We start from the raw sequence: 23,137 nt of genomic DNA, 5'->3' as shown, positions 1-23,137 counted from the left end.
ACTCCAGGGGCCTGGTGGCGGAGCCCTCCCTGACATTCTGGGTCCAGGTCCCACCCTGGGGCGGCCACCGGGCGGGCCGGCTCACTGCCCTGAGGGCCCACTGGCCTAGGGACCACCCCCCAGGGCTTGCCTCCCTCCCTACTCGGTCTTCTGAGCCCGACCCGCCGGTGTCCCCAGGCGGAAGGGAGCCCGTCCCGAGGGGAGGTTTTAAACTACTTCCCGACCTCCCCACACTCCCTGCCCGCCCAGCCTCCCAGGCTTTCAAGAAGAGCAGGCGGTGAGGCAAGGCTGTGTTCGGCGCCTGAGCTGGGGATTTATTGAGAGGCTGCCCTGGACCCCAGGGACCCCACAGGCTGGCAGCCCTGCGATCTGGAATTTCTGCTGTCAGCTGTGTGTGGGAGGGGACTGTGGGGGAAGTGAAGGGTGGCACCCCACTCTGGAGGAAGGACCATGGTACTTGGGTGTTTAGACAGGAAGCAGGGGGCTCCATGCCCTGCATATATCCTCTCCTGCTAGGAGCTCGAGCTAGGGGGCTCCAGGTGCGCAGAAGCCCCCATCTCCTGGATGCTCTCATACACGTTTTCCAGGAGGCTCTTGTCCACACCCAGACCCCTGAGTGGAAGGACCTCGTAGGCCGAGTCACCCCTCAGAGCCAGAATTGCTCCCCCTCCATTGGGGTTGGGCTGGCATGTGGCAGGTCCTGGGTCCCTCCTTTTAGGCTTGCTGACCCTGGAGTACAGGAGGTCCACCTGGAGAGAGGAAGCCAACCCGGAGAGGGGTCAGCACCATCCGTTCTGCCAAGGATCTGCTCAGTCCAACCCACCCTGCCTCACATCCTTCACTATACCTGAGTGGCTGGGGTCAGCTCAGCCTTCCCCAGCTCCAGGCCTTGGGGACCCCGATCTGTTCCCTTGAACTTCTGGATGCAAGCATACTCAGCCACCACGGGTCTGGCCGCAGGCCCAGGCCTGGCACAGCTGCTGGTCAGCCATGACCCTGTCCACACCCCAGGGCTGACTGCCAGGCTGGCCCGGGGGATTGCAGCCAGCCCCACGTTGGAATAGGTGGCCTCGGGGCCGGTGGAGGGCGCAGCCAGGGGCAGCTCCAGGTGTGAGAAGGCTGCTGGGGGCCTGGTAGTGCCTCTGGACACCTCTGGCCATTGTGGGCACAGGAAATCCACGCTGGCGGGCCGTGGGGCTGGGGCTGGGGTCAGGGAAGGGATCACTCAGGGTCAGGGGATGCCTGCCCACTGCCAGGCCCGGCCCTCCCACTGGCTCACCTCTGCTGCAGGGCCGGCTGCGGTGCAGCTCATGCAGTCTGGTGTCCGACTTGCTGAGGGAGTGGTGGTAGGGCCGTCTCATCAGTGACTGGGGGCGAGGAAGACTGGCTGGTGCCCTGCTGGCCCCACCCTGGCCCCGGGGACAGCCTGGCACTCACCCCTTCCGCTGGCATCACACTGTCCTGCAGCCTGGACAGCTGCCTTGGCACCCGCTTCCTGGGGGCAAGAGGGTCATCAGGCCAGTGAGGCAGACACGCGGGTCAAGGGCATCTGCCCCTGGTCTGAGGCCCACAGGGAGGCATGTGTACAGAGCTGGTGCTAGGCCAGCCTGGAGCCCCACCCCTTCTGGCTGCAGAGCTGAGCCAGGCCCCACCAAGGCCAGGGGTGGACATACCTGTGGCAGGCTGAGCACAGCACCCACAGCCAGAGCAGGAAGGTGAGGCACCCTAGGACCCAGAGGGCAGGAGGGGCCAAGGGCACCTGTGGCCTCATCCTGCAAAGCCGTGGACAGGCCTGGAGGCAGAAGACAGAGGGCTGGGGGCTAAGGGACTGGGCACCTCCCTGACAGGCCCACTCCTGCGACTCCAGCTGCTGGGCGTTTCCCTCCCCCTTGGGTGCTGACTCAGCACACAGGAAACCCCAAGGCTCAGCACCCCTCCTTCCTACAGAGGCTGAGGGGACACAGCCCAGGTGCCTACCTTCCCACCTCTGCCTGGGGACTCCTGGTGAGTGTGAGGTGTGCTCTGCCTGGCCCCTGGGCACTTGAGTTGGTGAGGATGAGCAGGTGATGGCCAAGCATGGCCAGTGAGGAGGGGCAGGGCAGCTGTGACCTGGCCAAAGCCCTGCTGTGGTCACTGCAGCCCAAACCTGAGAGCCAGGGAGGCCCTGAGGTCACACCCTAGGCTTGCAAGCCACGAGCCACACTCACCTGCAGCCACGTCCTGCCCAGGCATGGCTCCTGTCTCAGGTATGCCCCCTAGCTGTCCGCTACAGAGGCTGGCCCCTGAGGGGCTGGAAAGCCGGTGGAGGGGGAGGAAGGGCTGCTCTGGGCATTGCCTGCCCCACCCCACCTCTCCATCCACCGCTCCAACTGTCTCTGCCACTGGACGTCTGCTTCCTGGCGTCTTACAGAGCTGCTTGAGGGGAGAGGGCGTCTACCCCACAACCAGCATGGTCTTGTAGTCCAGCAGCACAGAGCCAGGGGATGGGGTGTTTTGGAGGTGGAGGCCAGTCTGCCCAGACCCAGGGAGGACCCAGGGCCCAGTGACCTGACCTGGTAGGGCCCAATCCTCCCAGACCCCAGTCCTCAGCTGTCCGAGGAAGGCACTAAGTGGCCTGGGGCCCTGGCCAGGCTGGAGACCAGAGCAGACACTTACCAAGGCCGAGGCGCACGCCTCCTCCGCTGTCTGGGGCAGCAGGCAGCCTGGGCACCTTGAGGCGCGGTGCCTTTGTGCAGCCCTCAGCCCAGCTCCCACCTCACTTCCTGCCTGTGCGTCAGGCTGCGTCTCCCCACACAGCCACTCAACCCTGCACTGCAGCCTCAGCCACCTGCCGCGGCCCCGCCTGGGGTCTCGGCGGTACCGGGTGGGGGTGCACTGTGAGCCAGCACTGTCCTGAGAGCTGGCCGTAGGTTGTCTCCAGTCACGACGAGGTGGGCACACCAGCCAGGAGACAGGCACAGCACGGGAACTGGGTGGTCTTGTGGCCGCCCAGCCCTGGGGCTGAACCCAGACTCTCGGGCTGCCAACACCCCTGGGGGCCTGCACGGTCTCCTCCCACCTGTGGCAGCAGCGGCTCCACCCATCTGTGGTTCAGGCGACAAGGGGGGCACCTCAGGCTCTGATCTGCCTCAGAGCTGCTGGCAGAGCCCCTTCTGGGAGGGCAGTGAGAATGCCAGTCCTCCTGGGCCCTCTGCCTCATTCAGGACCCCTCCAGTCCCGACCCGAGTCCTGGTGCAAAGACCCCTCCCTCTCCACAAAGACCCCACAGCCAGCCAAGCTTCCAGTGAGACACTGCAACAACATCACTTTAATGTCCATCCTGAGCGGACTCCTGAAGACACTGGCAGGTGGGCTCAGGGGCAAGCTCGTGTTGAGAAGTGCCCCCAGCCCCAGCGCCCCTCAGCAGTGTCCATGCGCCCTGGGCTGGCAGGAAGGCCAGCCGTGGGGTCTAGCCTGGGCTGGACTGGCCCCTCTGCTGGTGGCGTCTGAGTCGCTGGGTGACGGCTGGTCTTGCAGAGGGCAGTGGGGCCAGGGCCCCTAGGCTCTGCGCGCGTGGCGCATGGGAACCCTAGAACTCGGTCATCTTCTTGTGGGTGTCTGCCTTCCTCTGTTCCCGCTGCAGGCCTGCCTCCTGGGCCTGGAGCTGCCCCAGCTGCCGCTGGGCGCCTGCCAACTTCTCCTGCAGCTGGGCCGCCGTCACGCTGTGCCTAGAGAGGGGCCTGCCATTCCGCCTGGGTTCTGCACGTGGCAGCCCAGCCCCCACCCAGGCCTCTCCCATCATCCTCCAACCCACAGCACCCCCGGACCGGCCACCCTTGGTCAGGGCCAGCCTGCCCTAAGCCCAGGCCCGCACGTACCGGCCGGTGTTGCGGGTGAGGGCCTCCTGGATACCCCGGATGACTCGCTGGGTCTGCTCAATCTTCTCCTCGGTCTGGAGGAGCCGCAGGCTCAGGGCCCGCTTGGTGCTCTTGCTGGCGTGGTACACCTCTTTGCCGCTCCTCCTCCCTGCGGGCGCGGCCCCCGCCTCCAGGGCCCCGGGGGCCCTGCCCCGCAGCTTCTCATTCAGGAAGTCGAACACGCTCCGAGGGGGTGGGCGGCCCCCAGGTCCAACCCCTCTCCCCCGGCATTTTGGGGGCCTGCTGGTGCCGGCCTTGCTGGCCCGGGTCCTCCTCTGCAGGATCTCCGCACACTGGTCCAGCGACTTCCCTCGCGGCAGCACCACGGCATGGATGGGCTCCACCCGGCCCTCCGAGTGTCGGCCCAGACCTGAGGGGACATGGGGCTGGCACTGTTGCTGGAACCCTGGGCTGAGCTGCGGGAGCCCCCTCACCTCCCTGGTGCAGGGCACACTTACCCTTGCCAAACTCATAGCCCATCTTGGCGAGGAGTCTGGAGCCAATGCCTCGTGTGTGCACCTCCCAGCCAGCGAAGGCGGAGCTGCAGGTCCCGGGGTCAGCAGCGCTGGGTTCCACCACTACGCAATCAAAGGGCAGTGGCTTGACCCAGCCAGGTCCAAAGCATGCGGGGCTCTGGCCAGGGTTAGCCCAAGAGCTCAGCTCTGGGCCAGGGCTGCAATGCCTTGTGCCTCCGGCTCCCTGCCGGCGACCCAGGGCTGTGGTGGTGACAGCAATGGGCAGGGCTTGTGGCAGAGCCTGGCCCTCTCCATGCTTCTGGGCCACAACCTGGTCACATGGTGGCCCCATCCTGCACGGCCCTTCTCCTGACCCACCTTCCCAGGAAGCGGGCTCCGCTCCCCTCCACTTGTTGGCTTACATCACAGGTCCCGCAGGGACCTCCCCTCAGGAGGGCCAGACACTGCCAGCCAATCCTCCTCCTGAAATTCTCCCTTTCCGGCTGTCTGGACGCAGCTCCTCCTCCATCCACCGGGCACCCGGGCCCTGAAGGGAGCCACTGGAAGGAGCTGCTCCTTCCTGCGCACCAGGCGCCCCTCTCTTCCCTGCCCCTCCCGTGGCTCCTGTGGGACTGTAATTGCTGACGTGCTTCTTGAAGATGAGGGCTGCATTTTTGTGTCCGTGAGTCTCTGGACCTACCCTAGACCTGTCCTACACTTGCTCATCAGCCCCAGCCCCTCTGGGGGGCTTCCACACCCAGCACCCCCTCTGATATGCATCCTCTTCCTGACCAGGAGGAGTCTCTTGGGGTGGCTGCTGCCCACGCTGCCCGCCCACGCTGCCCGCCCCCGCCGTCCTGCTCCCAGGCCGAGCCGCAGCCATACCTCTAGCATAGCTGGGGTCGTCTGCATCGCTGCTGTCTGAGTCAGAGGACCCTGTGGACTCCGTGCGCAGTGGGGGCAGGATGCTGTCCCCCTCCACCACGGTCTCCTTCAACAGCAGAGAGTCAAACTTGACTGTGTAGTAGCCGCTATCCACATCTGGAGGGGCACCAAGACAGCTGGGCTCAGTGGCCTCAACACATGACAAGAGCCACAACGGGTGCCAGGAATAGGGTGGGGCTGAGGCCAAGGGTGGCCTCACTCCTCCTGGCCAAGGCGTGGGGTCCCAATGCCCAACCAAAGGGGTGGTCACACAGGACCAATGCGTGTGATGCATGGAGAGGGCTTCCCAGGAAGGGCCCTGTCAGGGAGGCCCTGGGCAGCCTCACCAGTGATCCGCGCTGGGTACCAGAGGCCGTCCTGCTGCTTGGCCAGACAGGCAGAGCCGGCCTGCAGAGAGCTCAGGTCTGGGTCTTGGAAGGGGCGCAGCTCCTCCACAGAGACCACCTGCCCATGGGAGAACCTGCGGAGAGGGCCGCAGGGTGCAGACTCAGACATGGCCCACCAGGGCCGCGCGGGCCCAGGAGAATCAAGTCTACCTGCCTGGGCGCTGCCCTGGAGGAAGGACAGGGACACACACACACGTGCTTGCACACACACGCGCACACGTACATTTGCTCACACTGCACATACATACATGTGTGCACACCACAGGCACGCACACGTGCGTATGCGTATATCCTCCCTGTGCTCGAGCTCTCACTCTCAGGATGGACTGGGCGCCCCCAGGACAAGCTCCTTTGTGTGACTGCCTGGGAGAGCGTGGCTGGCAGCATCCCCCCCGTGAGGAGAGCACCCCTTGTTTCTCCGCCAGACACAGGGCCTGGACACCATGAGTGAGCAAGGCGGGGCATGTGCTCACAGGACTCGGTCCTCCCCAGCTGACCAGGAGGACCTGGCTGTACCAGCGCGGCCCTGATGTCTAGACATCAGTGAAACGGTGAAATCAACACGCAAATTGGGAGAGAGGAGGAAGGAGGGGAGGAGGAGGGGCGGGGACAGAGGGCTGCAGCCTTAACTCTGCCAAATAAAGACATGAAAAGCCACCCACAGCCCCTGAGTGCCGCTGCTGCAGAGAGGAAACCGCTCTGACCCCACAGGAGCAGCCAGGACAGCATGGCCCCCCGCCCAGAGCCAGCGGGGCCATGGTTGTCCTCGCAGTGACAAGAGGGAAAACAGAAGGTACCTCCATCATGTCCCGGGTCGGACAAAGACAGCCTCGGAGGCCTGCCGGGGCCGGACTCTGGGCAGCTCCTTCCCACATCTGCCTGTCCTCAGGCGGCCAGGGCACTGCCAATGACTGAGTGGCACCAGCAGCTGCCAGACCGGGCCCCACCTGGACTGTGGTGGACACTGCAGTTGAAAAGCCCTGCTCAACCAAGGAGCAGAGGCCTACCCGCCGGGTGCATTGGTCAAATACGCCCTTGACACACACATAACCCTGAGACACCACCAGCCAAATGCCTGCATGAGTCCTCAGTAAGATGAGGGCCCTACAGTTTGTACCTTCCTCAACCCAGAAGGGCTTCCAAGAGATGCTTCTAAACAAATAGTAACTAAACTACTCACAGATTTAGCCACAAGGACGTTAACCAAATGTGAGATACTTGGAAATAACCTAGATTCCCAACTGTGGGGAGCAGTGAATGGCACACCCATAAAATGAACGTGAATCCAGGAGAGGGGGAGACTGACCAACGGAATGACAGGCACACCCTGGAGAGCTCTCTGCACACAGCCAACCTCACTCAGGACAGAGCGAGCGTCACAAATGAGGCAGGAAGGGATGGGCTGCAGATTTCATCACGAAAAAACTAAACTGGTTTCCCATACCAAAAAAAAACCCACCCCAAAACACACCACTCAGTCATCTACCTCACAACGTTCACAAAAATCCACTCCAGGATTAAGTAAAAACTTGAACCTGAGAACAAGCATTTAGCACAGCTAAGAGTGGTTTATCCCAGGAATGCAAGGGTGGTTCAACACGTGACCTTCACTCAACGAAATAAAGCACATAAACAGAACGAAGGGAAAACCCAGGGGCGTGTCGACTGATGAGGGAAAGACATTTGGAAAAACCCAACACCCTTTCATGATAAAAACACTCAGCCAACCAGGGGGAGAAGGGAACTTCCTCAACTGGATAAGCAGCACGTCTGGGAAGCCCACAGCTCGCCTCCTACTCAGCAGTGAAAGACGGGGTGCTTCCCCACGATGAGGGGCAGGCGAGGATGCCCGCTCTCCACTTCTGCGTGACATGGTACTGGGAGTTCTGGGCAGAGCAATCAAGCATGAGAAAGAAACAAAAGCAGCCAAACAGGAGAGGGAGCAGCAAAATAACCTCTATCTGCCAGTGACATGGCTGTGTATATAGAAAACCCTAAATGACCCACAGAAAGTCCCATCAGAGCTAACAAATGAATCTGGCAACATTGCAGGATACAAGACTGACATGCAAAAATCAGCTCTGCTGCAACACATCACCAAGGACCACGCTAGGAGTGAAACTGACAGCTTCGTTCACAACAGCATCAAAGCGAGGAAGAGCCCCACAAACTCCCCCACCCAAGGGTGAGGCTGCAGAGCGTCGCTGAGAAGCTGAAGACGACCAGCGTGACTGGAAGGACACCCTGGGCTCGTGAATTAGAATTGGCATTGTATCTGCAGACCCAGTGTGATTCCTGCCATCTTTTACACAGAAACAAACTGCTTTTAAAACTGATACAGAATTACAAAGGGTCCCGAATACCCAAAACCACCTTGAGAGGAAGGGAAAGCGTTAAAAGACTATGCACGTCCTGACCTCGAGACTCACCACAGAGCCAGGCATCAAAATAGTGCGTCCCAGGATAAATCGACCGTGTGGCCCCACGGACGAGATGAGAGCCGGAACTCAGCCCACACACGTGACCAGTCACGTCTCAACACGGGGCCCTGGCCAATCAGCCCTGCTGGAAGCTAGACCCTTATCAGAGCCCCGATTTATGTGGGAAAAATTAAACTTTTCAACAATACTTTATGTCAGAATGGAGTAAGTTATATAAAATGTTCAAAGAAAGAACATGAGCCAAGACTCTCATATTCTGTGAAACTGCTCTTCAAGCAAAGACAAACAGAAGGTAAGCAACGTGCCAGGCCTCCTGTGGGCCTCAGACGCCCACAACGACCAGAAAGACCCTGACAGATGGAGCGAGGTCGAGCACACAGAGCAAGGTTTCTTCTGGGATGAAGGCTGAGAGTAAAAGGGAGATGGTGCGGGTCTAGTGCAGACAGCAGGAAGCACGCGGGTAGCGTGTGTAAAAACATTTTCAACAGTTTTCAGTCATCACAGATAAAAAATCACAGAGTGTTGTGATTCTGAGCGCATCATGTACGTAAAATGGGGTAAAACAAATTAATTATGGGATGTTTGGAGCCCACCCTCTTGTGTCCTTGAGGTAGAGAAGGAAACACAGGTGTGGCTCAGAAAAGATGATGAATTCACAAGGTATTCCGTCCTTAATAACAAGTACCTAGTATGTGTACAGATACAGTCAGTGTAAATCCGTGTGTCCACCTCCATCTCCTGGCTCTATCTGCTGCAAAGACCCAGAACGGGGGCTGCCCAGCAAGAGTGCGTCCCAGGGCCCCTGTCGTGAGGTCTTGAAATACCGCCTCCTGTTGGAAGAAGCAAGGGCCTCTGGGAGACTTGGCCACATTTGGGCTTGGAGTAGGAAGAGCAGGGATGAGTGTGGAGTCCTGACTCCTGGGCCAAAAGGAGCCAAGGGTGGGACAATTTGAGTTTCAACAAAGATCAGAATCTCAGTGACTGAAAATCAAATATACTTAAATCCATGAGTCCATAAGGCCATTGAACATTGTTTTAAAAGCGAATTCATCACCTTCTCAGGATTAAAGAGAACCAATTCATTATCTGGGAGGCCAAGTGAACAAGACAGAAGAGCTCGGCATGATCCTGCCTTCCCTATGTGAGCCGTACCACTAAGTAGCCAGGTCGGAGGTGAGGAGAGGTATCTCTCTACAACATTCCAGCAAGTAAATTAAACCCAACTGACAGAATTAAAAGATCTCTTTTGGCAACCTGCACCGAATCACTGGATGTAGGCGTTGGGCATCACTGGCAGCCAACACCACAGAAGAACAAGGAGACATCAGGTGCTTCCTTAGTAAAGAACAGCGCCTCGAGTCCCTGGATCCCACTGCCGGCTGCAGGGTGTTTGCTGATGGTCAAAGGGTCTGGTCTTCAACGGTGAGACTGGGGTCCAAGGGCGGCGGGCAAAGGGTGCGCACAGCCAGATGCAGGCACAGCAGGCTTAGAACGTGAGCGAGTTAGACTACAACGCTCATGCCTGTGGCCCCAGTGACAGACCATACAGAACATAAGGAGGCGACCATCAGAAAAGTCCGGACAGTGGTGGTTTCTGGAGGAGGGAGACGAGGAGGGGAAAGCTGCATGTAGGCTGAGGCACAGGGAGAACTTCCGGGGTAACTGGCAAATTTGTAGTTCTGATCTGAGCGGTGAGTACTAGGGTGTTACAATGATTCCCATGATACACCTGTACTTCCTGCATGTGATTTTAATTTACAACAACAAGATAAAAATTTTAAGTCTCCTGTGTCCTTACTACATATTAGGTACTGTTCAAAAATTTTTAATTAATGCATGTTAATGCATTCCATTCTCCTAACAGCTGCGAAAGATGATGGTCATCTCTGTTTTACATCTGTTTTATATGGATACTGATACATGGAGATTAAGTTAGAGCCAGTGCATGAGAGAATTCCCAGTCTCAGTAATGACTGACAAAATACAAGTTGAATCAAGACCACTTCCCCAGCTTTCAATGGGCAGGAAGCCGTGAGTCACAGAAGGCGAGCGCGGGTGGTCCTGGCGAAGACCAGGGCCTGGAAACTGCCTGCCGGGCAGGAACAGAGAGGCACGTGCCCTCCACGCCTCACACCTCAGGGAAGCTCTCACCCCACTGCGTATGAAAAAAGACATGTAGTACAGTGTTCATAGCACATTGTCTGTAATAAAAACTGGACAACGTCAGGAGACAGGATAAATAGAACGTGGTGTACTCACGTGGAGAAAATCACACAGTAGTTACAATAAACAGTTCCACAGACACCAGCGGGGCCTTCTCCCACCAACACGCTTAGTGAGACACGCAAGTTGCAAAATGAAGCCTAGGGTGATACTGTTTATTTAGAAAATGAAGCACAACCGTGTACTATTTACAGACACACATGTTCCCACAGAGCTAACGTGCACTAGAGAGAGGCACCAACGCTGTGATGCCGAGCCTCCCGGCAGGGGAGGGGACAGCGGTGGGTCACAGTGTGCTTCAACATTATCTGTGTTACTTCACTTCTAAAAACCCAAAGCAAATGAAGAAAACAGTTATGAGACTGGGGTGTGGTGATGTGGGGGTCTGCAGGCGGCACTGGTCCAGCCTAAGGTGGACAGAGCAAGCAGCCCCTGAGCGTAGTGGCTGGGAGCACTGCAGAGCCTGGCTGACCCTGTGACCTGGGCAACCGAGGGTTGCAGGACCTGCCTGGCAGGGCTGCTGCTCACCTGAGTTAGTGTGTAGGAAACTCTCGGAACAGCGCCTGCCCAGAGGAAGCAGCACATGGACACGGCAGCGCTCACCCTCATATGGGACCCTGTGCAGGGACGCAGGGGGACCCTCCAGAGGGACCAGTGGCAGAAAAGATGGAAGGGCCTACGCCTCTGTTCCTTGATGTTTGCTGGTGACACAGGTACATCCACTCTGTGGGAACTCAAGCAGGCTTATGAACTACGGACTTTTCTGCAGGTGCGCTGCATTTCTTCAAAACTTACAAAAAAAGGAGAAAGGGAGAAATGCGCCAAGTAAGACTCTGGGCCCTGCAAGAACCTATAAAGAAATAAGACAAACTTCCTGGTTGTCAAAAAACAAAACAAAACAAAACAAAAAAATAAGACAACCAAAGAACTCAAAACAGTTACCCTGGACTACTGGCTAGAAAAGAAAAATTTTACAAATCTTCATAGATATTCCTTGCAAAGATAAAGTAAAAAGAAACAAAATTAAAGTTATGTGCTCAAGGAAAACATCATCACAACCACTGTGAAAACCTGAATATGAACAAGGTGTTATCGTTAAATTTGCTACGTGTGGCAATGACTTTTTTGATCAGTTAGATTACTTGTGCACCCTGAAGTATTTATAGGTGAAAACCCCAGTAATTTCTAAAACTTGCTTTAAAACCATCCAGGGGCAGGAAGATGACACAAGACCTGCAAATTGTTAACAAACAATGAAGCTGGATGGGATGGTGGGAAGTCAGCATGCAACTCTGTAACGTCCTGTCTGTTCAGCAATTTCTATAACAAAGTTTCTATAATAAAAGTAAGTTGTAGCTGCTTCAATCTGAACAGTGCAACTGATGATGGTAGGGTGGGTAGCGTCCATTCTTTTCAGCAAGCCTTTCTACACGTGCTCTACCTGGGAAAATCCGAGTAAACCTCTCAACAAGGACACTGCTGTAGGAATCCCCTGGCCGCCAAAACTCTCTTCTTGTCAGTACCCTGCTGGGCAGAGACGGACGACACACAGCACAGAGGGCCAGCCGTGCCCTGGTCTCATCTGTAAGCCCCCCACCCCCCACAGGGGCCCAGGACCCCAGGCTTTACCTGCAGTTCTCCTTGAAGCGGCACTTCCCCTCCAGGAAGAAGGGGCAGGGCTTCAGGGACTTGTGCGTGGGGTAGAGATAGAGCACCCGGACGCCAGGGGAGCCGTCGTCTGCCTCTTCGGTGCCCACGATCATAGCGTTGTGATACTCCAGGGTGCCCCATGAACTGTAGTAGGGGGCGTTCACCTTCCTCCCGCTCAGCTCTGCCCCGTCCTCCTCGTCCTCCCCCTCTTCCTCCTCCTGCTCAGGCTCGGTGGGTCCAGGCCCTGTCTCTGCCTTAGGAACAGTCTCCAGCTCTGCCCCAGGGGCTCCTGGCACCTCGGCTCCCTCAGCAACGGCCTTCTGGAAAGCCAAGCAATCAGCATCTTCCCGGGCTGGGCGCTCTCCATCCAGTGTGGCCAGCAGCTTGCTCTTCCTGACAGACACCAGGCTGGCCTCGGTGAGCTGGATCAGCTCCTTCAGGTCCCCCTGCAGCTGGCGCAGGTCCGCCAGCTCGGAGGGATCCAGGCCGGCGCCCAGGGCCAGCTCCACCTGCTGTAGCTGCGCGTCGTAGGTGCGGAGGGCGGTCTGCAGGCTCTCCTCGTCCATCCTGCAAGGAGGGGGCTGCTTTCTCGCGGCGGGCAGGGGCGGGTCCCTGGGTGAGGACCAGCGCTGCGGGGGAAAGAAGCCAGATGAGCTCAGGACCGGCCACCCCGCAAGGCCGGCACCGAGCGCTGCGCCGACTGCCGCCCTCGGCGGACAGCCTGCGGAGCCGCGAAGGGCCCGCTCTCCCGGTTTGGGCCGGAGGGGTCTCCAGCTCCGAGTGGAGGAGCCAGAGCCGGCCCCTGGCCACTGCCCCACGGCCGCGGCTCCCTTCTCGGGCGTCCCGGGAGCTGCTGTCAGGCTCCTCCGGATTCTCCGAGTCTCGGCCCGGGGCCCCGGGCCCGGCCCACCCTCCGCGACCCGCGCCGCCCGTCCCCGCTCCGCCGGTCACCTCGGACCCGGGCCCCGTCGCGTCCCCGGCCGGGTCCTCCTCCGCGTGGTCTCGCGGCCGCCGCCACACACCGCCCGGCGGCGTCACCGGCCGCAGAGGCCCAGCGCCCCGCTTCCGCCCTCGCAGCCCACAAGCACTTCCGCCCGAGCGCCGCCGCCGCCGGCGGAAGTGCCCGGCGCGGGGGCCGCCGGGACGGCCCCGCCCCTTCCCGGGCGGCCGGCCCGCGTCCCGTCGGGCGGCGCGCGAGGTCAGCGCGGGGTCGGCGTGGGGTCGGCGAGTTAGACCCGCGGCGGCTCGGCGGCTCGGCGGCTCGGCCGGGCGGGCGAGGTAGGCCGGAGCGGGCGGGCAGAGCTGGGCTGGGCCCGGCGGCCGGTCCGCAGTCCCTCAGCGCCGCCGCCCGCACCCACGCGCCCCGCCTCGGAAAGGCGCCTGCTGGCGGCGGCGCGCGGGGAGACCCGAGCGGAGCGAAGCCCGGCCGCAGCCCCGGGTCGGGGAGCGGGGTCGCGGGCGCCGGGAGCAGTTACGGCGGCGGCGGCGGCGGCGGCGGCGGAGGGGCGGCGGGCCAAGCCGGGCTCTAGACGGCCCCGCTGGCCACCTGGGGGAAGCTGGGAGGCGGGTGCGGGCCGGATCGCCCACTCCTGGTGTCGGGTGCCCAGGCAGGATGTACACGCTGCTGTCAGGCCTGTACAAGTACATGTTCCAGAAGGACGAGTACTGCATCCTGATCCTGGGCCTGGACAATGCCGGCAAGACGGTAGGTGCCTGTTCCCGCCAGCACCCCCTCCCCGCAGTGGTCGTTTTGGCTTTACACCTTTAGCTGCACGTTCTCCACCCAGACAGGACCTAAACCCCATATAAGACCATGGGACAGTTACCACCAGCTGCTGTAAAAGCAAAATGTTGTCCTGTTTTGCTTTGTTTTAAAGGAATAGCCCCAAGGAGGGATATTTGAGAAACAGTCTTGCAAACTATTCCGGTTCCTGCCTCATGCCTCTCTCTCCTTCTCCCCTCAGACCTTCCTGGAGCAGTCAAAAACCCGGTTTAACAAGAATTACAAGGGGATGAGTCTGTCCAAAATCACCACCACCGTGGGTCTGAACAGTAAGGGAGGGTCTTAGGGCTGTGGGTTTGGGGGACAGGCCCCTGAGAGTGCTGTGAAGCCTGCAGGCCAGCAGACAGGCGGCCAGAACCCTGTGTGTGACGCACTGCTCTGGCTCCCCTTGGCCCCAGTGTGGAGGGGTGCTGAAGTGGCCTGCTTCTCCCCAGGAGAGCTGGGAGGTGGCGTGCAGGGACCAGGGCCACAGCCTCACCTGTTTTTCTCTCTTCCCTAGTCGGCACTGTGGACGTGGGAAAGGCTCGCCTCATGTTCTGGGACTTAGGAGGGCAGGAGGAGCTGCAGTCTTTGTGGGACAAGGTAACTGGGGCGATGCCCCGTGGGCTCCCAGCCCACCCCTTGCACCATTTCTCTCCAGGTGGCACCTGGGTCTCCTTCTCCCTTTCCTCAGAAGACCTTGGACTTACCTTCTTTCCTTCCTGTCAGCAACTTCCGTCACCGACTTGGTTCCTGAGCCGCCCTTTCCCCTCCCCGGGGCTGTTCCAGCTCTTGAGTTGCTCCCCTAGGAGCGGGACACACTTGGTTCCTTTTGGCTTGGAGGTTTTGTTGCTGCTTAGCACGGGACGAGGCTAAAGGACAGCCAGGGAGCAGACATGCGGGAGACACACGCCTCCTTGGCGCTCAGCTTCAGCAGCGGGCCTGAGTCTCTCCCACTGGGTCCTCTTCCCTCAGTCCTGGCTTAGGGCCTGTCCTTGTGGGTCGCCTCTTTCTCTCAGGGGAGGATGTCTTCCAAGGCCCACAGCAGCTGCCTTCTCTTTGGACACAGGCATTTCTGAGACCTCAGCATGGGGCTCTTCCCCACACACCCCAAGACTGGAGTCCGTCTTCAGCTCAGCCTGTGCCAGGCAGTGGGGTCCAGTAGTGAGAGGAGAGCCAGCCTCTCCCCCGCCCCTTCCCAGTGGGTTGGCGTGGTGGGTTTGGTGCAGCCCAGGGCTGGGGGCACGGATGTGCCCACCCCAACACTTGTTGGGGCCTGGTGCCCAGGCCCTGTTTTCTGGTTTGACCCCAGCAGTAGCACCCAGTCACTTTTTCCTCATTCCCCCCAAACTGTCCCCTCCTGCCCTGACTTTTCGGTCACGAGAACAGGTTCTGTCCTGTGGCCAGAGTCACTGACAGGCTCTCTGTGGCCATTTTAGTCGGACCAAGGCAGAGCCAAGCCAGGGACTGCTTGTTCAAACCATATACCCAGGTGGGGAGGCAGAGAGGTCCTGACGTCCTGTCACAGGCCAGGGTCCCAGGAGCAGATACGGTGACAGAGATCAGGGTGTAGGATGTGTTGAGGTCAGCACCAGGAAGTGTGTGGGGAGGATGCGGGACTGGGCGGGCCGCGGTCATCTCAGGTGGCTGCCTCCTGTCAGGCCGAGCTGGCCGAGACTCCCATCCTCTGGGCAAGTCATCACGGTGGGCTGCCCTAAGCAGCTGTGGTGTGGAAAGGTGGTTCTTTGTGGGTCAGAGTGGGCCCTGCTAGGCAGCGAGGTAGCAGGTCCCCGCTGCACTCAGGCTCTGCGTTGGGGATTGGCTCTTCCCAAGCCTGGTGCCTGGTCGAGTCCTCAGCTTTCACTTCTGCAGGTGGCATGACCTCATCTCGAGGAGCTGAGCCCTGGTCACTGAGCTTGCCTTCACTGGGGGTTCCCTGGGTTTCTCATATGCTCCCCGGCCTGTGGAGCGCAGTGGGTGCTCTGCCAGTGGGGTCAGATACCTGTGCCAGGATGGAAGCTCCACTGGCCCCTGGGCGAGAGTTGCCTGACCTGCTCAGGAGGCAGCCAGGGTTTGCGACTTAGCAGGTCTCCTGTAGTACCCCTGGTGAGTGGGTGTGATGGGGTGACCACACCCCAACCCCAATACTGCAGAGCCTAGAGCTATAGGGACATGCGGCAAGAGTCCCCTGTGAGTCCCCAGGAGGGGTGGAGAGGGGAGCTCCTGCTCCCTGCCTGGTTCCCAGATGCTGTGTCCTGAGGCCGTCCCTGGCCCCGCGCCATCCACCATGCCACCGTATGGGCCAGCTGAGTCGCTTTGTCCCAGGCAGACATGTGCTGGACCTTCACTCCCCGAGCCCACTTCCTCGCATCCACCCCACAGCCCCATCCTGTGTGCTACCACTTACGGGTCTGTATGTGCGCCAGCCTCAGGCCACACCTGGGTGACCTCCAGCGCGTGCCCACCCAGAGGCCACGCCTGGGCTCGTCTTTTTCCACCGGTTGTGTGGGACCCCGTGCAGTCTCAGGTGATGTCACCACTGGGGTCTGGGTGGAGCAGGTGCCGTGGGATTGGGGCAGCCCCTTGCGCTCCTGGTTCTGCTCACAGCAGCCCCAGGTGTGTGGCTCCTGTCACTGCCGCCACAGCTGGGCTGTCACCTAGTGTCCAGCGGTTGTGGCGGTGGATCCAACGCCTGTCTGCCAGGGCCCCGTTGCACACGGGTTGGTGTCCTCTGCCGCCCCCAGAGCCACACGGTGATTCCCACGCTGTCCCTTCCTGCACCGAGGCCTCGGCTGTCGGGCTGCCACTCCCGGATCTCAGCAGCAAGGCCAGCCTGCGGCCCTCACATCACCCAGCAGGCTGGCCGGAGAACAGAAGCTTGTCTCATCCTGGAGTCGGGGTGCCCAACACAGTGTCGTGTCCTGTGGCGCATACGGGTGTTCGGGTCCCAGGGCTCACAGTGGGCAGGGAGCCGGGGCAGAGCCGCAAGGATGCAGTTACACGCTCCACGAGACACGACGCAGCGCTCTTTTCTTTTGGTTGAGGCGGGGGATTAGGCTTATTTATTTTTTTAATGGAGGTGCTGGGAATTGAACCCAGAACCTCGTGCATGCGAAGTACGCTCTCTACCACTGAGCTATACTCTCCCCCACTCCGTGCTATTTCCGATCAGGACAGAAGGCAGACTCCCTGTCCCTGTGCCCTTGCTCCATGCCACCCCCTGTAACTCTCCCCACAAGGTGGGCTCTGGTGGTTCTGGTGGGGTCCCCTCTGTCGCCCTTGCTGTCAGGAGGCCCAGCACCCTCCACCCCCCCAGACCCTGGCTCCAGTCCAGCCTGCAAGCCTCGGAGTTCGCTGATGCTGCCTCCTGTGCAGAGGGCAGAGCTGCTTTGAGTATCTAGCCTTGCCCCTCGATGGCCTCTCTCTGGCTCACCAGTGGATGCCGGTCAGGCTTGCCATCCGAGCAGGCACGAGGCCCTGTTCGTGTACTCCCCCCACCCCCGGGTCTGCAGAGACTCCCTGGTCTGGGCCCCGTCAGGCCAGCGGTTGTGAATGGTTGTCAGGAGCAGACACTGAAGTGGGCTTTGGCCACAGCACCTAGGAAGGGGGGGGCTCCCCAAGTCCAAGGGGTCTGGGGCCACGTCACCACTCTGCCTACCTCCCCACCCCCAGGAAGCACCCCAGCAGGGTCTTCCAGTCAGGGGCTGCCCTGCCTGTGGCTCAGCACCCGCTTCTGCTCCTGCCCAGTACTACGCGGAGTGCCACGGCGTCATCTACGTCATTGACTCCACGGACGAGGAGAGACTGTCGGAGTCCAAGCACGCGTTTGGTGGGTGCGGCCAGCCAGGCAGTGGGGGAGTGGAGTGGTTGGGTCCAGGCTGCACATCCCACATGTTCAGAGCTGGGTGTAAGGGGAGGCTGGCCAGATGCAGGTCAGGAGAGCTGTGGCTGAGAGCATGTCTGTGCTGTAGACAGGTTGGCAGGGAGGTGGGGACCTCTGGGCAGAGGTGGACAGTGGGTGCTCACTGCCGCCTGTCTGCCCGCCCCAGAGAAGATGGTCACGAGTGAGGCACTGGACGGCGTCCCCATCCTCGTGCTGGCCAACAAGCAGGACGTTGAGGTGAGTGCCCCTGGGGGATGGGGGTCTGTTCAGGGAGGGCTGCTGTCTCCCTCAGACGCCCCAAGCCCAGTCTGCCCTGCGCCTTCCATCCGCTGGAGATAGCCGTGCTCTGTCCGCCTTCAGCGGTGGACCCAGCTGCAAGCTCTGGGAAGGAAACGCCAAAGGACCCAGGGTGGGAGCCGGCACTGACCCTGACCTGTCTGCTGCCCTTGAGACAGCAGCTGTGCCAGCGTCACCCCTGGGACCACTGGGCAGCTGGTTCCTGGAGCTCCTGTGGCGTGACAGCTGGGGTGCACCTCAGACCACGTGCATCTTGTCCATCCCTCATTTCCCTCAGACCCCTCCTAGGTGGAGTAGCCCCAGGGCCCCCACTGCTTCGCATCCTTCCTCAGCCCCCATGTCCAGCCAGGCAGCTCTAGGCGCTGTCCTGGGGCTGGGTCCTGGCTGCAGGGCCCTGCTCTTCACGGCTTTGCCTCCTCCAGGCTTGCCTCTCCATTCCTGACATCAAGACTGCGTTCAGCGACTGCACCTCCAAGATCGGCAGGCGCGACTGCCTGACCCAGGCCTGCTCAGCCCTCACGGGGTGAGTGGGACCCTCATCCTGTGGGCTGGGGCCCAGGCCGGCCCTGTCTCATGCCCACTGTCTCCACAGCAAGGGCGTACGCGAGGGCATTGAGTGGATGGTGAAGTGCGTTGTGCGGAATCTGCACCGGCCGCCGCGGCAGCGGGACATCACGTAAGGACAGCCGGCGACCCCTGGTGCCCACCGTGCATCCCTGCGTGCTAGAGGAGTTCTGCTGGCTCTGCACCGCTGATCCTGGGGCTGGGTTTGCTGTGCCCTTTGGTTTTCATTTGCTTTGTTTTTTCTCTAAGACAAACTTTTCTCTGTGTCCAGATAAGTGTAGGCATCCAAGGGCTTCTGCCAGGGGGGCCGGGGCAGTAAGCCAGGCCAGTGCCACACAGGACCCTCACCCGACTCCTACTGGGGCCCAGGGCCCAGGGCCACATCAGGCCTGGACACCACCAACCCCCCCCCCCCCAACCAAGGCCCAGGTTGCAGGCCCTGGGGTAAGGCCTTGGCAGGCCAACTCTCCTTTTGGAGCTGCTGCCCCAGCAGGCCAGCATGCCTGGCACCCAGTGGGGCCTTAGGGGACCCTGCTTGGAAATAGGGTTTTCCAGGGTGGTGGGGTCCTCTGTGGCTTGCAGGGCGGCTCTGGGTATCGTGCCTGTGGAGGAAGCTGGTGGGGTCATGACTGTCTTCAGCCTCTTTCATCTCTGATCCTGGCGGTGGGCTGGAGGCCTCGAGGGAGACGTGGCCCTAGTCCCTGCAAGCCAGTAGGGCTGTGGGTTGTGACGCAGCCTCAGGACAGGGCAGGGGAGATCTGCCTGGGAGGCCGTGTGCCCCCTGCACTGGCCCAGCCACCTCGTTCTGATCCCAAGCCAGGAGGGGAAGCTATGGGGTCATGGTGGGAGTGGGTGCCCCCTCTGAGCCTGCCACCAGTCTAGGATGACTGTGGTCACCAGCTCGGGTGCATTCCTAGCTGGGGGTGAGGGGTGGTGTGCCCCTCGGGTCTGGTGTAAGGCATCTAGAAATCCCTTTCCAGGCCTATGCCCAGGAGCAGGGGCCCCCCAGGTGAGGACCCTCCCCACAGCCCCCATGGGGGCTGGCAACACCCAGTGAGCCGAGCCATGGACAAAATAGACAGCTGGAATGGCTCCTATCCATTGTTCCTCTGGAGACCTGGCAGCTTTGTGTCTGAAGGTCAGGCCCCCCAGACTGTTCTCCCTGGTGGGGCGTGGGAGTTGCTGAGGAAGGGATGAGTCAGGGCTAGGGGTGGAGGCCTGCTGCAGGTGGGATGACTCATGGGAAGGCTGTGACCCTGCCTCTCACTGGGGCCCTTCCTTGGGGGTCAGGCAGGGGGCTCCAGGGCTGGTGGAGGGAGGGCTCCCAGAACAAGGGTAAGGCTGAGAGTCCCCCTGGGTGGGTGAGTCAAGCCGTTTTCTGAACCTGCCCCAGAGGAGAAAAGCCTCATTTCCCAGAAAGCCAGTGGGACACCCTAGGCCTCCCAGGAGGCCTTGGCTGTCCCTTCCTAGGAAATCCCTGCTGTTTGAAATGGGCAGAGTCCACGGGAGTGTCAGGTTGAGTGGGAGTCCTGGTGCCCAGGGCCTGCTGGCTGGTGCCCACTGCCCTGGGTTGCCATCTGTTCTGCAGTGAGAGCCCCTGGGCTTGGCCGCCCACCCTCCATAAGGCTCTACCTACTGAGCAGGCAATGGGGGATTGCAGAGCGGGCCTCACGGACCCCACCGCGCCCCACAGCTACCACCCACTGTCCATTGAGGTCTGTCAGATGGGGGTGGGGCCAGCCTGAGAGTGCTGGACACTCAGGTCGGCTGCCCAGGTCTTTCCCCACCAGGTGTGCCCACTGTGGCCGGTCAGACGCCACACTGACAAATCCGCTTTATAAAAAATAAAGTGACCCAGGAACCAGGTCAGAAGCCTCCTTTGGTACGGCTAGGGGGCCGCCCACGCGGGGGGCTCAGGCCGGGAGTGAATAAATGATGGGAGGGCGCTCAGGGCGCCTGGAGGAAGCGCCCGTGGATGCTGCGCTCCAGCCCGGGCAGCCTGTCCGGCGCCTCACAGGAGCTCCGTGAGCTGCCGCCAGTCTCAGCCACAGGGCCGTGCGGCCCGCCCTTGCCGCCGGCAGCGGCGTTGGCAGGCTCCATGCCCCTAGGCTGGTCAGGGCCTGCTGCAGCCACAGGAGCCTCTGGGCGGAGAGATCCTGGAAAGCCACGAAGTCGACAAGGGCGCGCTCGCACTCCCTGGTCCCTGCAGGAGGGTGTGGCGAGGTGGGGGCTCAGTCAGGTCCTCGCTAGGCTCTGTGGGCAGGGGGTGGTGAGGACAGAACAAAGGAGGAACGAACCCCTGCGGGCTAACAAGTGGGCTAGGCTTGAGCTGTGGTGGCGGGTCGACCGCAGCTGTGGGACTTGCGGCAGCAGGGAGGCGGGTTGGGGGCGGGGTTCGTGGGTCAACTCCAGGGATGAGATGGGACGCTAAGGGGCTCAGTCCCCTTTCACCACCCTGACCCCATGGGAGGCCTTTAAACCCTCTGAGCCTGTTTCCCGACGTTGGCGGGAAATGGCATCACCCACCAGCGCTAAAACCCTCCGCGTGGTGCATTCCCTGGGCCACCCCCACCACCCGAGCTCTCCAAAGTTGGCTCTGTGGGGCTCCGGTGCCCTTCGAACCCACACAACTTCTGGGAGCCAGCCAAAGCCTCACGCTCCAGGGCTGGCCTCGGACCCGACAGCTGGGGCTCCGCGCCCCATTCCGGCTCACCCAGTGCCCCCAGCTCGCTGGAGCCGAGTGGGAAGCTCATGCAGTTGGTGCACAGGGTGTCGTGGAAGGGAGTCCGGCACGTTGAAGGCCGGACCCAGGGCTGTGCAGCTGGCACTGCTCCGAGCTCGAGCTACTGGCTGAAAAGGTGCCTAGGAACACGGCTGGCACTGCGTGCTCTGGCTGCGGGTGTTTGAGAACGAGGACAGATTACGGGGTCAGGAGAGCCGGGGATCGTCCTCGCTCAGCTGAGGTCTTGGCACGGCGGCCCCCCGCACCCGCACCCACTGGGGGCAGCCATGCCGGCGCCGGGCGGGCAGGGTGTGTGCTCCAGGCAGAAGCCGCCGTGTGCGAAGAAGCTGGGGCGACAGCGGCAGGCGCGGTTATGGGTGGCCCTGCACGGCCGCGCCTCCTCCTTGCGCTCCGCGCAGATGACGTTGCAGTAGTGGCAGCGCTCCCCGTAGTTCCAAAATTATGTGTAGTGGCGGGGCGGGCACGTACCGCACGTCGTGGGGCTGTCCCGGCCTCCAGGCCGCTGCTCGAAGGTGCCCAGGGATCACTGGCTGCACACCAGCCACCCCCCCGCCTCCGCGTCTCGCCACGGGTAGGTGGACGCGTCCACCGCCGCCCCGTGGGCCGCGAGAGCCAGCGGCAGAGATGGCAGCGACCAAGGAGGGGCCCTCATGGTCTCGCTGGAGCAACGGGGGCCTCCAGGTCATATAAGGGCCGGCCTGGCTGCGCCTCCGCGGGAGCCCCTCCCCTCCCCACCGGGGGAGACGTCGGCGACCAGGGGCCTAGGCTTTGACCCACTTCTGGCCCCCGCCTCCCCAGAGCCCAGGGGAAGGGTGGTCCCGTGAGGGCCCCTAAGCACCATGGGCAGCTCATGGCCCCCTTCCCAGGCCTGGCAGTGGGAGGGTGGAAGGGGGGAGCAGCACCCCTCCTACAGGACAAACTGGGACAAAGTCCCTGGAGACACCTGCCGCTGAAACCAGGTGGAAGGGAGACTGCCGAGACATCCATCCCATCCTTCCCGGCACCCTCAAACCCACCACCCTGCCCAGGCCACGCAGACCCCATCCCAGTAGTGGCAGCAGCTTTATTAGCCCTGCCCCTGACTAACAGCAGGTCCCTAGAAGGTCCCCCAGAGAGGAGGGGCAGGGCTCCCCTCCTTCCTCCTCTTTAGCTCAGCAGCAAAGCTCCTGGGGCTCCACCCACAAGCCAGCAGGGCAGCCTGGGAGGTTCTGAGGAAGCACCTTCTAGTAGGACCCTCCCCAGAAAGCAAGGTGGCTTCAAGGCTTCTCACCCGGGGCCCAGACCCTGGGGCCGTCTCTGGGGTCCCCACAGACACTGGACTGGCCTGTCAGGTGGGCTCTTGGCCAAGGGGTTTGTGCTGTCAAGCCTGGCCCACCCCTAGCCAACAGACAAGTGTCCAAGCTGTGCCCAAGGCAGGGGTAGCCGCAGCTTCTGCAGACCCTGCTGCGCCCAGAGGGTCTCCACGTTCACTGGGGCTCCAGCCAGAAGATCTGCTTGAGGCTCTGCTTTCTGGTGGCAGTGTGGCAGGCTGGGCACGTCCTAGAGACCTGTGGAGACGTAGCGCTGGACACAACCTGCCAGACACCAGTGCCCAGTGCCCAACCCACCCCCTCAGCCCACTGCGTGGAGCAACGCCCAGCAGGCCATGTCCACAGGGGAACAGGGCCAGGTCCTTGGGGTCTGGCTGCAGACCTGGAGGTGCCGTCGCCAGCAGGCCCGGCAGCAGTGGAAGTCACAGGAGGAGCACTGGAAGGGGACCACGTCCTCCACCCTGCAGCCCGGACACGCCAAGTCCCGCTGCAAGGGGGCCGACGTGAGCACCAACAGCCTGCTCTGGCCGGCCCCCTACTCCCGACACTCCCCGCAGCGCCTCCCGCGAGACCTACCCCACT

General features: G+C 61.4%; 4 protein-coding genes across 10 annotated transcripts; 1 reads left to right on the top strand and 3 right to left on the bottom strand.

Moving 5' to 3' along the window:
- Window positions 1–289: 289 nt before the first annotated feature.
- LIME1 (Lck interacting transmembrane adaptor 1) lies at window positions 290–3,126 on the bottom strand. 3 transcript variants are annotated; one of them, XM_032461607.1, is made up of 5 exons: window positions 1,674–3,126; window positions 1,438–1,495; window positions 1,280–1,367; window positions 848–1,203; window positions 290–749 (listed from the first exon to the last, which is right to left on the bottom strand). In XM_032461607.1, exons 1-5 carry the CDS (start codon window positions 1,769–1,771, stop codon window positions 513–515), a joined length of 837 nt encoding a protein of 278 aa, XP_032317498.1. In that variant the 5' UTR covers window positions 1,772–3,126; the 3' UTR covers window positions 290–512. The 3 variants fall into 3 exon arrangements, with proteins under 3 accessions (XP_032317498.1, XP_032317499.1, XP_032317500.1); XM_032461608.1 differs by having other exon boundaries at window positions 1,438–1,491; XM_032461609.1 differs by having other exon boundaries at window positions 2,656–3,126.
- A 152-nt stretch (window positions 3,127–3,278) lies between these two features.
- Window positions 3,279–13,103, bottom strand: ZGPAT (zinc finger CCCH-type and G-patch domain containing). Of its 2 annotated transcripts, none has more exons than XM_032461602.1 (7): window positions 12,948–13,103; window positions 11,976–12,625; window positions 5,623–5,756; window positions 5,237–5,392; window positions 4,355–4,474; window positions 3,858–4,266; window positions 3,279–3,719 (listed from the first exon to the last, which is right to left on the bottom strand). In XM_032461602.1, the coding sequence occupies exons 2-7, from the start codon at window positions 12,560–12,562 to the stop codon at window positions 3,569–3,571; spliced, it is 1,557 nt and encodes a 518-aa protein (XP_032317493.1). In that variant the 5' UTR covers window positions 12,563–12,625; window positions 12,948–13,103; the 3' UTR covers window positions 3,279–3,568. The 2 variants fall into 2 exon arrangements, with proteins under 2 accessions (XP_032317493.1, XP_032317494.1); XM_032461603.1 differs by having other exon boundaries at window positions 3,279–3,707; window positions 12,948–13,102.
- A 35-nt stretch (window positions 13,104–13,138) lies between these two features.
- On the top strand, window positions 13,139–20,366 carry ARFRP1 (ADP ribosylation factor related protein 1). Of its 4 annotated transcripts, none has more exons than XM_032461610.1 (8): window positions 13,143–13,274; window positions 13,604–13,701; window positions 13,961–14,048; window positions 14,279–14,361; window positions 17,431–17,587; window positions 17,808–17,878; window positions 18,361–18,461; window positions 18,531–20,366. In XM_032461610.1, exons 2-8 carry the CDS (start codon window positions 13,609–13,611, stop codon window positions 18,616–18,618), a joined length of 681 nt encoding a protein of 226 aa, XP_032317501.1. In that variant the 5' UTR covers window positions 13,143–13,274; window positions 13,604–13,608; the 3' UTR covers window positions 18,619–20,366. The 4 variants fall into 4 exon arrangements, 3 of the variants coding, with proteins under 3 accessions (XP_032317501.1, XP_032317504.1, XP_032317503.1); XM_032461613.1 differs by having other exon boundaries at window positions 13,147–13,274; window positions 17,506–17,587; XM_032461612.1 differs by having other exon boundaries at window positions 13,150–13,274; window positions 13,608–13,701.
- A 16-nt stretch (window positions 20,367–20,382) lies between these two features.
- TNFRSF6B (TNF receptor superfamily member 6b) lies at window positions 20,383–22,786 on the bottom strand. The gene is given in 6 exon segments (XM_032461614.1): window positions 20,383–20,705; window positions 21,216–21,289; window positions 21,291–21,323; window positions 21,325–21,367; window positions 21,370–21,395; window positions 21,476–22,786. Coding segments are annotated over 6 exon segments (888 nt in total). The 5' UTR covers window positions 21,898–22,786; the 3' UTR covers window positions 20,383–20,415.
- Window positions 22,787–23,137: the final 351 nt, after the last annotated feature.

Source organism: Camelus ferus, chromosome 19 (assembly GCF_009834535.1).
Source record: "Camelus ferus isolate YT-003-E chromosome 19, BCGSAC_Cfer_1.0, whole genome shotgun sequence".
Classification (NCBI taxonomy): Eukaryota; Metazoa; Chordata; class Mammalia; order Artiodactyla; family Camelidae; genus Camelus; species Camelus ferus.
The sequence above is the reverse complement of the archived record's forward strand: the minus strand, read 5'-3'. Positions and strand labels throughout refer to the sequence as shown.